This window comes from Terrapene carolina, unplaced genomic scaffold (genome assembly GCF_002925995.2).
Source record: "Terrapene carolina triunguis isolate 2854851 unplaced genomic scaffold, T_m_triunguis-2.0 Scaffold22, whole genome shotgun sequence".
In the NCBI taxonomy this organism is placed as follows: Eukaryota; Metazoa; Chordata; order Testudines; family Emydidae; genus Terrapene; species Terrapene triunguis.
In genome coordinates, this window is record NW_020664373.1 from 21,410,914 (window position 1) to 21,423,301 (window position 12,388).

A 12,388-nucleotide genomic window follows, 5' to 3' on the forward strand; every position below is an offset into this window, starting at 1 on the left:
ACACACACACACACACACACACACACACACACACACACACACACACACAAAAAAACCCACCAAAAACAATAAATAGCTCTCTGAAATCAGGATTTGGTTACTTAGCATATGACTCTGTGAGAAACTCATGTGAGTGTTGTGTCATAGGACATAAAAAGTCAATTTCCTTTTCTACTGCACAAACAGAAATGTCTTCTCATGGATTGGCCAGGTTACAGAGGTATCATGGTCCAGTGGATAGGGCAGTAGACTGAGGCCCAAGACAACTGGGCTCGAAATCCTAACTCTGCCACTGACCTGCTGTGGGACCATAGCCAAGACATATCACCTACCTGTGCTTCTGTTCCCCTCACACTATTTGTCTGTCTTTGTCTATTTAAATTGTAAGCTGTCTGAGAGTCTGTATGGCACCTAGCACAATGGGGACCTGATCTTGTTTGAGTCCTCTAAAATCTACTGTAGTATAAATAATAAGATGACAGTTCCCATATAGAACAGTAGTGAGACTGTACCTCCAGCACTACGTGCAGGCATGTGACTCTCACTATGAGAAAGAAGTTGACTAACTAGAGGTAACTCTGAGAAAAATAACAGAAATAATGGATGTATTACAGTGGCTTATAAAGCAAGATTACACAAAAGAAATATGTCTAGGTTTACGTGACTACTTATGTGACATAAGTATATGAATGGTACAAACACCAAGGCTGAAGAGGAATGGTTTAGTTTGTAAGCAGGAGTAATGGGATAAAACTGAGCACAGGAAAATGCAGATTAACAGGAAACTGTGAGGTCAAGTAGATTGTGAAATAGCTTTCCAAAGAACGTGGGGAATCCCCATTACTTCAGAAATTAAGTGCTCAGCAAGAGAAAGCACTTGACCCCGTACTGAAGAGAACAAGTCTACATTTGGAGGAAGATGAACACATCTTTTATAACAGGTCCTTCAGTATTTCAATAAATTAAAGATGTAATATTCCCTATCAGTCCAACAACACTTGTACCGTAATAACCAAAATGAAAAAAAGTGATTGAAGTTGGACCTACTTTTTACTAGGCCATTTAGAGTCTCCTCTTAAGCTCAGGATGATGTTGACAAGTATAGTAGGGATAGGAAAATATATTGATTACATTAGCATTCTGAAAGCAGTTATAACTTTAGCATTGCTTATTAGTATGTTAGAACATGTATTCAGCATGCACCATATGGTACAGCTGTGCAGTATCTATCAACAGAACTGTTTTGGATTCGGTGGCATAACCTTATGTTGAATTTATTTTGCTATATATCCACACAGCACGTACGATTCATTTCTTTTAAACTCATAATGTTCACAATTACTGATTTGAAAGTAAATGTCTTTTTGAAAAAGAACACACATTTGTTGTTGTGTAGTACAGCAAAGGAAAGATGTAGGTAGGTCAAACAAGCTAACACATTGACAACAACTGTTCTTGATCAGGGAAGACTATGAAATAACTTCTACACATCTTTGAAGTTACATAATTGGAAACCACTCAGATAAAAATGTATGATTGACTACAGAAATAAAAGCAGGAAATTGTTAGCACTTGTTCATATTATGAAATGAGGTATGCTTTGATTTCTCCCATCCCCCCTGTAGACTATCATGTTCAAATAGCTTTGAGGTCTAGTCTCCCACTGATGTGTGAGGAAGCCATGAGCTCAATTTTCATGAATTCTGAACAAATCTCTGCCAAATCTGAGTTAACGCTGTCATAAAGTCCTGATTTAAATGATGCAAACTGAAAGTTACTGTTAATTTCTTGATTCTTCAATATGCAACTCAATAACTTCTTGTGACAGACAAAATAGAATAGTAAAGAGCACACTTTAGTATGCCATAATTACTATGTTTAAATTTCTCAAGGAATCAAACACCAAGGGAAACCAACTCCACATTATTTCATATTTTCTTTCATGGTAATGCATTCTTTTCTTATGACCAATGATTTCCATTTTCAACAGTGAGCTATAATAAAACTGGCTATGGCACAAATAATATGTTGGTTACATTAATCATTGGTCTCCCACCAGGATGGATGAAGAAGAAATGCCCCTGCTGATTCTTTTAGATTTCTTAGCTGCCTTTGATCTTCAGGTGCTGTTGATATGGATGCAGTCCCTGGTAAATACAAGTGCTGTCAATTAAGTTGCTCCATTTTGTGTTTATAAGAGAACTCAGAGGGTAGTGTAGATCCACTGCCCCAAGAGATCTCTCTAGTGTGGCACTGTGAGGTTCTATTCTGTCACCTAATGCAGACCCAAATACTTCACAACAGTGAAGGCTATGTTGACCCATAAGTTCTATACTTCAGCAATTGCTTTCCAAAGAGGTATGCACTGTACTTAATATGCAAGACCAAGTCACAAAAATCTATTATATTACAAAATGAAAACATCTATTTTTTTTTACCAGGAAGACTCAGAATGAAAAACAAAGCATCCTTTAATTCACAGTCAATTATTCTATGGTATAAAGATGAAGACAAAATGTGGAAGAGAGATATAGCAATGTAGACTTTTGTATAAAGCAGGGGATAGATCATTCCAAGGAATCTCAGGTTAACATACCTTGAGTAGACAAACTATATCCTACCTCAATACAGAATTATTTTTGAAGTTCCTGTTCCTCTATTCCTGACATTCATTCAAGATATAAGGCTAAATTCAGATCTGTGATACAGGGTTAGGGGTCCAGTGATGTCAAGAGGTGAGGGTCACTGATGAGAACTAAACACAGAATTTGGCCCATTGGCTCAGATCATCTCCCTTTCACTTGAACATGGAGGGGCCAATCTTGCCTGGATCCCTCCCCTTTCATGTGGAAATGGCCCTTGGTCCTCCTCTGTGCAATTGTTTCTCCACCCTTGAATATCACAAAAGCCTCCCTGTGGTGTTTAGAATCAGTTCGGAGGTCCATGATAGCGTGTCAGCAATCAAGTCTGGTTTCCAGGAAGCCACTGGTACTGGAGCCAGTGCAGAGGCACCAGACCTTGGTAACAATAAGCCCTAGCCTACAGCAGATCTTTGTGGATTCCCAGGAATCTCTCATGTTTGGCAGCAAGCCCCACAGTCCTTTCAGTCAAGGGAAAAATGCCGTGCTCCCAGTGGGGCTTTTGAGAGGAGAGTAAAACTATGAATGATAAACTCCTATGTTTTGATTACTATTTTATAATAATTTTTACTTGATCCAGGACTAACTTTCCTTAATTGTTTTATGCTTTATTATTTTTCATGGCTAAGAAAATAGTTTAGCCCACTGGTAATATAATACTACTATATTTATATAGTTGTCCTAACCACCATCAGATTGTTAAAATATCTCGCCCTTTCCTAAACCCCATTACTTAAAAGGCCTGCAAGCCTTAATGCCTTCAAATCCAGTTTAGTTTATAATCATATTTGCTTTTTGGATGATTTAAAGAGATAAAAATCCCATAGCATAATGGTTTTAATCAAAAATGAATTTAAACAACTCTATACCAAGCAGCTCTGTGGTACTGAACTATGATGATATATTAACAATTAAAATAAATCATCTGCCTTAATGCAGGTACATATTTAAAAACACTCTTACAAAAAACTCACATGTATGTAGCTTATTGTTATAACTACAAGTTTTTGTTTTGCTTTTGTTTAATATCGAAGGAATACATAATGATTACCGAATTTGCCTGGAGCAAGGGGCAGCAGATCATTGCAGCTTGGGAGGAAGATTGTCATCCAGAATTACAAACTCCCTCTTGGTTCTCCCACGTGGGAGGAATAAACTGTAGCAAGTCTAAGCTCAGCCAGAGCATGTTTCCTGACACATTGGAGCAGCTACAACAAATGGTGTATTCGGGTTTGGGGTAGGAGAGAAGGTTCCATCTATTCCTTGTCCTTGCATTTCCACCTGCCCCGAGTAGAGGATACACCATGATTCCTCTTCCATGATGCTACCTAGGATGCATGGTGGTCTAATGTGGATTAGGTAATTTTTGAACCATGTTCCACACCACACATACCAGGCCAAAATTCGACTAAAAATTACCTATTCCACATTAAAACCACATTCAGCAAAGTACTTAAACCAGCGCCTAACTTTAAGCGGATGAATAATCCAAGTGAAGTTGATGAAAATATAAAGAACTTTGTTGAGTCAGAGTTTGAAAGAAAAAGACCGGATAAATGTAATTGAAAAAAAATCATACTAAGAAAAAGGCCATTTTAAGTTGTGGAAAGAGCAAAAAATCATAGGAGTTCCAATGGTGATATATATGCTTAAGAAATAATTATCCATTGGTATAGTCTATAACTACTAATTTGCCCTTTGGGGTGGGGCCAGGTTTTCAATCCTTATAATTTAAAAAGGCAGCTGATCTCTCTCTGTGTTTAATAAACTTTGTTCCTGAGTAGATACCTTGTGTGCTTTGTTTAATTCTTGAACACATATTTAAAGATGAGTTACAAGCTCGTGAAAATACTTATCCATGAAATGGTAACAGAATAAACATGATGAAATCCACCCCCACCCCCCCTCACTTTTCCTTCCCACGTTCTTAATATTTACATTTTAATTATGCATCTTTTTATTGTTCCTTTGAAAAATGTGTTTGGGGGAATTGGATTCCCCTTATGTAGGGCCATGCACCTTTCGTAAAGCACCACTTAGCATGCGTCTCCACATGGGAGCAGTTCCTCCTACCTTTCCACTCTTAATTCTTTGTGATATAGCTGCAAATCGCTGGTTGAGCTCTGACACTTTAGGCTCTATTACTTTCCTGCAGTGATCTCCACGGTTTGTCATCAAGTCTACTGCCTGGTCACGCACAGAGTCCACCTTTGGACGCATATCATTCAGCTCAGCCTTTAAGCGCTACAGTCCATGAGCAAGAGACAGGGCTTGAAGTTAGTAATAAATGCAAAGAGAGAGTGAGAGAGAGAGAGAGACAGTGTGCAAAAGAATAGGGAGCAAAACCAAAAAGCAAATTCAGATAACTGTGTGAGCGTGCACATATAATAGGGGAGCTCTGGATAGTTAATCTATCCTGACTGTGTAGCCCTCAGGTTTAGAGAGGGTGTATGTATATACTTTATTAATGATCTACACTAGCATTTATTGGAAGATGATGGAGAACATATTTACAGTTTTTTTCTAGAGAGGCTGTTTCTTGCAATATTAGTGTACTCAGTGGAACAGGTAATTTTTTCAGGTCAGTGGGAGTCCTATGCTTGCAGACTTAAAATGCAGTCTATACCACCATATAGAATTGCTAATTTTCATGCTGTAAAATAGTTCTATTCATGCTGTAGCGCTATGGTACTATTTATCAGAGGGGTAGCCGTGTTTGTTGCTTTTTACAGATCCAGACTGAGAGTCCTGTGGCACCTTTAAGACTAACAGATGTATTGGAGCATAAGTTTTCGTGGGTGAATGCCCACTTCGTCGGATGCATCCCCACGAAAGCTTATGCTCCAATACATCGGTTAGTCTTAAAGGTGCCACAGGACTCTGTTGCTATGGTACTATTGTTCATGATGAGAAAAATGCTATGTTAAATGCCCAGAAAGGAGAAGATGAGCAAAATCACCTGCTTCTGCTATTGGAAGCTTGAAGGTATTGCCAAAAACAGGCAAAAGTATGTAAGTGTAGGCTAAAACACTGGAGATTTGACACATAATTGGGCTTTAGGATTTGCGTTGCATTGCCTACAAGAAATGACTGTGTAATAGGAGGTTATGCCTGTATTGATGGAAAGGATAATTGTACTTTATACCTTACATTGGCAAAATTGCTCATCCTATTAAAAAGACTGCCCTGTAATCCTGCTAAGATCAATGTTATGAAGCATTGATTTATTCTCTGAATAAATGTTGGTTTGAAAATTATGGCTGCCTTGAAATTTGTGAAGTTTTGCTTTAGCAAATTGTATCACGCTAGTGTCAGTAAGACAGTCCCATTTAGATTTTGCAAACTGTTCCTCAATTAGCATGTACTGACCATGTTGTCAAAGCACGGTCAAATATCCGGGTGACTAAATGTCACACAAATTCATTCAGGGGACAACAATCAATACAGAGCATAACTCAAGGCAGAATACAGCCTCAAGTATGAAAAACTGTCTTAGACTGGATGCAAACTCTGAGCCTCATATGCTTTACAGTGCATGTCAATTTTTAATAAATTGGATCTGATGATATCGTAGTGCTAAATACTGCCCTGGATCTGAGGGCAGATTTGTTGTTTGCAATGGGGACCTGTACATGCATTGTATATGCCACATAATATCCCTTCAATAAATGATAAGCCACTTCAGCTAGGATTATTCTCAGTTGTATGTTGACAGTGCAATCAGTGTTTGGTAAGCTAAAACATTATGATATGAATAGCAAGCACACAATGATTCACAAAAGAAGGGAGTAGAGAGGAAAAGTTGCACACAGATAATTTTTTCTTTTTTTAAATAGATGCATTTGAGGTAATAGTTTTCAGCAGAGATAGGCTTAAGAATAAGTGTTCTGCTCACTATGAAGTCCCCAAGCCTTAAAATAACATATTTCATTTTTTTTTCTACTGCAGGGCTTACTTTTGCTATTCATTACAATATTATTAAGCAATTTATAAGCTGTTGGAGGATAGATTTGTCAAGAGAAAAATAACGTTTCACTATCTTTCATGATGCGCTTTAAAACCTCTAGGCTAAAAAGCTTAATGTATATAGTTTTTTAGAATAAAATAATAAATGCTTTCCAGAAAACTGCATGTGTTACCTTAAGAACTTCCTCTTTTTGCTGAGATTTTTGTTTTTCAGATTCATCCAATAATATTTCAGAACGATACATCCAGGTTGTGATGTTAGCTACATTCTGATCAAATGTCTCAATTTGCTTTTGATATTCCTGTATGCAGAAAATGGTAAGTATTTATTAAAAAATAATCAGAGCTGAAATAAAAGAAATCTGTGATTATGCAAACTGTGGCAAACATTACATACATTATAAAGCTAAAATTAACTATTTTTTTCCAGTAGCTCTCTCTCTCATATATGTGTGTTTATATCCATTGGCAGTATGTAAATATTTATATGTATTAGAGAAGAGCAATAGTGATATATTTAAGGTAGAAGTGGGTTTTTCAATTTGACTTGGACTAAATTCTCTGGTTATTGCACCTACGTGAGTGAATTTAGTCCCCCACCTCTTTGAAAGCTAATTGAATGGCTATTTAAAATTCCTCATTTTGGCTAAGGAAGAATTTTAAAATGCTTTCTTTTGGAAAATTTGGATTATTTTCTCATATTTTTATGAATCCCTATATTCATACAAGTACAGCTTCTAAAACCCGGAATCTCTCTCACACACACACCCCTATTATCTGTGTGAGCAAATGACATTGCCCAGCTGAATTTAAGTTTTTTAACCTACTCCCATAATCCAGCATAGCTGCAGAAAACTACAACAAGAGTTGACCAGTTCCCTAAGCTACTTCCTCTTCACAATACTGCCCGTTTGCCTCGCTGACTCAACAGCAGAGCACAGCCCAGAGCCTTGGTGAGGCAGAAAAGAAGAGATGCCAGCAGTGAGTCTCTATATATTTGTTACTCTGCGCACACACCCCCATCCAAATTCTTTGTTTACAACCCACAAAACACCACTGAGGTCAGTGAACATATTGACACAGAATCTGGTGACAGTGCACCCATGTATACATGTATTCTAATGGGGCCTAAGAGTGCAATGTAATGGGGTTGAGCCCATAATATTGACATCCACACCTAGCCATATACTTAGGCTTAGTATAATTTGGTGATGGTCAACTAGAAGCACAAATACTTTTATCTTACCAACAATAGGTTGAACCACTCCTCAGCTCGTGAAGTTACTGCTATCCAGTTACTTTTCTGAAGGCTGAGCTTATCATCCACTAGACCTTCTTTTTCCTTAAGCACTGTCCTCAAACCCTCTCCTAGATCACTGATGCTCTTTAGATGGAGCTGGCGTTTTTCAATCTCCTTCTGTGTTGCCTGTGGAAAGTGTACCCGGGATAATTACTTAGTAAATATGAAAGGCCGTCTGGAAATAGAACACCTCAAGAAATCAAAAATTATATTTGTCTCCACACTACAATTATACAATACAGAATGTTAAAACAGAATGCTAATAGGAAAAAAAAAAAAACCACCTTCACTGGTTTGCTATTATGCTATTACTATGCAGAATAGTCCAAAATTAAAGCATACTCTTCCAGCTCTAAAGACATTTTAAAGATGTTTCATACCCTCAGAGTAGTTTTTGACCAATACCTTAATTTCAAAGATCGTGTATTACTTGCCATTATAGTACATAGTTCTAATGTATCATGCAAGATGTTCAAACTGTACGATGGTCAGAAGTTTTATTATTTAAGACAAAAGCCTAAAAGCTAATTTTTAAATAAGAAAAATTATCTATTAAAACACCATGCAAATCAATATTATAGGATAACTAAACTGAAAATGTCAGTACTTTTTTCATTACAGTATCACAATCCTGAAAGAATAGAAATATTATTAGTTTTAAATACTGTGGGAATCCTCCCCCCGCCCCCAACATCCAATGCAGTCTTTTTCAGCTGTAACCCTGGCCTCTTAGTCCTATCTGTAGTAAGGTACTATCACTTGGGACTGCACCCTGCAGACTAAAATTCCACAAATGGCCCATTTCTCACAGTAAGAATGAAGATCAAACCTGGGGTGCCGTAAATATGCACGTAGTGGTACAGCCCAGCCTCCCAACAGCTCATTGGCCCTCTCATTCCCGTTATGTGCTTAGATTTAAAATGATATGCAAGATTACCCAATGTACTTATTCTGACTAAAATTTGCGATAAAGATGCCACAAGGTCACCAAGGGAAAAACCCAAAATATAAGCTCTATGTAAACTAGTATGAAGAGACAAACAGAAATACAGCACTAAACAGTAGCCACAGCTAGGATTTGCTGAATTCTCAGGAAGTGGCTCAATTTACCGTCACTTGACACCGCAGCTAATCAGTTATTAGGGAAAATTCCTTTCTGACCCAAAGCTGGTGGCTGCTGCTCAAAGGATGCAGGCCTGCACCTTTTATCTGTTTAGGGAACAAAGACCTAACTCAAAATGGCAAAGCTCAGAATGGTGAGATGGTTAAAAAATGCTCGGAATGACATACAAAATAAAGTGAGTGGAGGAGACAGCAGCTATAATAAGCAGTCACCAATAAGAGAGCAGGAACTGAGGAATTTTCATGAATCCCTAAATACACAAAGGAGCAGAGCCTCAGGCCATCAAGAGATGGACTGGCACAAACCTGTCAACCACCATTTCCTGCATCCAAAAGGCCAATGTCCTTACGGACATAGAACCAAATTTACAGCCAATATCCACCACATCTCATATAATCCCACATTATTAAGCTTATATTAATGTGTTCTCAGTAAAAGCAAAACTTGGCAAACATAAAAAGTAAGGAGAAAAATTACTCCCATTGGTACAACAGCAGCCCCAAGTGCATTTAGCAGATGTTTTTAAACTTACTGTATAGATTTGATGCATACATTGCACTGAGTTAATAATCTGATACCATATTTTTTTCCCTCAAAAATAAGTTTTTACAATTAAATTCCAGATAAGGATAAGCAGTTTTAAATGTTCTACCAAATTACAGTATGTAAGCATTGAGGAAGAAAGTTATGTGACAGAATTTAAAGAATATTAAGAAAGGGAATATGAACAATCTTTTCTAAATTTCAGTTCTATGGGACTTGAAACCGAGGTTTGAGATTTTGCCAGCTTCCAGTTAGTCTGGAAGAAATGTAAAGAATCTTTTCCAGCACTATTTTATCTCTTCTGCTCTTGGGGGAAAAAAAAATACTCAATTATTTTGAACAAAGAATACTGCTTGGCTTCAGCTTTGGGTGAAGGTTCAGGTCAGTTTCTATTTCGTCTGAATGGTTTAGCCCGTCCAGAGTTTGAACATGTTTTGAATGAAATCTTTGAGACGTGTTCATTGTTACTTATGACTACATTTTTTTATGAAAAACTCAGGGCAATCTTGATGACCATCCCCTCCATAATACACAAAAATAAATCCCAACTGGAACTACAAGCTTTGTCTAATCACAATCTAACTTTTAAACAGGCAGATAATTTTTACACTATTAAGTCAAATCTCCACTAATTAAAACTGCAGTTCAAAGTCAGATATGCCCTTCAAGTTGTGACTCAAAGTCTAGTCTGTTGAGCTTCTAAGTTGAGCAGAGCTGGAGTCATCTCTCTCTCTCTCTCTCAAATACTGAGGTCTTGACCAATTTTTTTCCCTTCAAATATAAAAAACTGTTGTTCCAATTACCAAGTGCTCATCCTGTGCTCTGGGCACCCAGACAATAACCAGAAGTACCAATCTCATATGTTAACCACTGTAAGAAATAATAGACTGATCATTCCATCAGAGGTAATTAAGCAACACCTGCTCCCAAATGCTGACCCTGAGTAAGATAAGACAGCTTGCCAAACTATATTGAAATCAACAGCAAAACTCCCATTGATTTCAGTGGGGTCAAAATTCCATCCTATACGTTTCATCAGAAATTCTGGACTGGGTTCACTGAAAATCTACTTCCTTCAGTTACTACATAATTTCATTTATCTAGTCTTTTTTTTTTTTAAATATGAAATTCAGAATCCGCCCCCATCTCCATTCACTGTTACTCTGTGTATATTTTTCCACAGTAATAAAATCAGACAACTTTAGCATTTTTTTTTACACTAGCACAAAAAAGATTAAGTACTTTTAACAGATTTTATATATATAGCAAGATTGAGATACATGTGTAATGACCCCTTTGCAACATTTGGTATATTTATTTTACTTAAAACTTAAAATTACACACAAAAACTATATTAAAAGAATGCATATTTAGGTTGCAGAGTCAAGCACTAAAAGTTAGGAAATACCAAGTTATAGTTGTTCAGATAACATTAATTCAGTCACCTTGTGTATTATGATAAAAACATTAATTACATGATCATATACATTTTTTCCTCTACTGCATTAAGTGCACATGTTGGATGCACAATAGTGGCAGAATTAAGCTTTCACAGACAATCGTAAGTCTGGCATTTTCTAACTTTTGAGGGTTTAACTTTACAACATAAATAACTTTCTTCTAATATCGTCTGAGTGTAAGTGTACGTGCAAATATATAGCGTCAGATCTTTAGCACGCGTCATTTTGTATGTTCTCTAATATTTCCTTTAAAAAGCAATTTTGTGGACATTCTTATAAATAAATTTTGGACATTTTCTTATTAAAGTTATAAAAATAAAACAAAGGATAAGTAGGAGCAAGGAAATCTTTAACATGAAACTGTACAGTGAAGGCTTCCTTTAAAATGTGGTGTTTAGGCTTCTTCAATTATATTTTATAATGATGAAGTAGTACTAGTATACATCAAATTAAGCTGTGTTTGTTCATTTTGCAAGAGCACTAGGACAGTGACTAAAGTAGTATTGAGGATAATACTTTAATTGCATCAGTCATTATTATATTTGCTTTAAAAATTCACAAGCAAGACATGATGGATGAAAGATTCTGTATGATTTCACGCTGGATATATAAATCCCCCAAGTGATCCTAATAACTCACAGAAACCCTATAAAGGAAGGAAGTTAGGTTGCTTAATTCTCACAAGTGGGAATACTGTATTACTCAGACGTTGACATGATATCCTTTTTACTATATCAGTCCAGGAATTTATTTATTTATTTATTTATAGCACATCTATTATTTTGACTGTGTTCTGGCCCTTAGCTATGAATCATTTGGCACAATTTTTTTAGCACATTTTATTTCGTTGATCTCACTGACAGAAAATATATTGCAAGCTACATTAGCCACCGTGATTCAGTGTATTTCGATTTAATTTATACTCATTACTATTATACACGCTAAGCTAAAATATTATATTAATGCCCTAGCAGTTGGATCTGATATGGAAGATTTCTTGGTAATGCTATGGCATTTCCATTCTGAAAACACAATACCACAGCAATCAAATCTTTTATCAGACAAAATCTGGCTTTAAAAGCTTAGGTAAGTCCCAGAGACTTCAATGTCTTCCATGATAGCAATTCCACAACCTCTTGTTACAACTTTTTTTTACTGTTTAATTCTTTTAGTTACAAAATTATTTCTAACAAATTGTTCTTTTTCCTGTTGTATGTTATACTTGTTACTTTTTAGAATAGAATTGTACAAAATGGAAAAAAAAACTAGCTTGTCCCTTCCCTGTAAGAGGGCATGACTGTTGTGTACAGAATATTGTGTCTAGTTTTATGTGACTTAAGCAGGCTTTCACTATTTT

General features: G+C 36.5%; 1 protein-coding gene across 1 annotated transcript in view; it reads right to left on the reverse strand.

Moving 5' to 3' along the window:
• LOC112125929 (dystrophin-like) overlaps positions 1–12,388 on the reverse strand; it is a 1,989,526-nt gene that overhangs the window by 1,051,722 nt on the left and 925,416 nt on the right. Inside the window, exons 35-37 of the mRNA XM_026648920.1 lie at positions 7,852–8,031; positions 6,779–6,907; positions 4,713–4,883 (exon numbers count right to left, since the gene is read on the reverse strand). Of these exons, the coding sequence (XP_026504705.1) occupies positions 4,713–4,883; positions 6,779–6,907; positions 7,852–8,031 (480 nt within the window). The remainder of the gene's footprint in view (positions 1–4,712; positions 4,884–6,778; positions 6,908–7,851; positions 8,032–12,388) is intronic.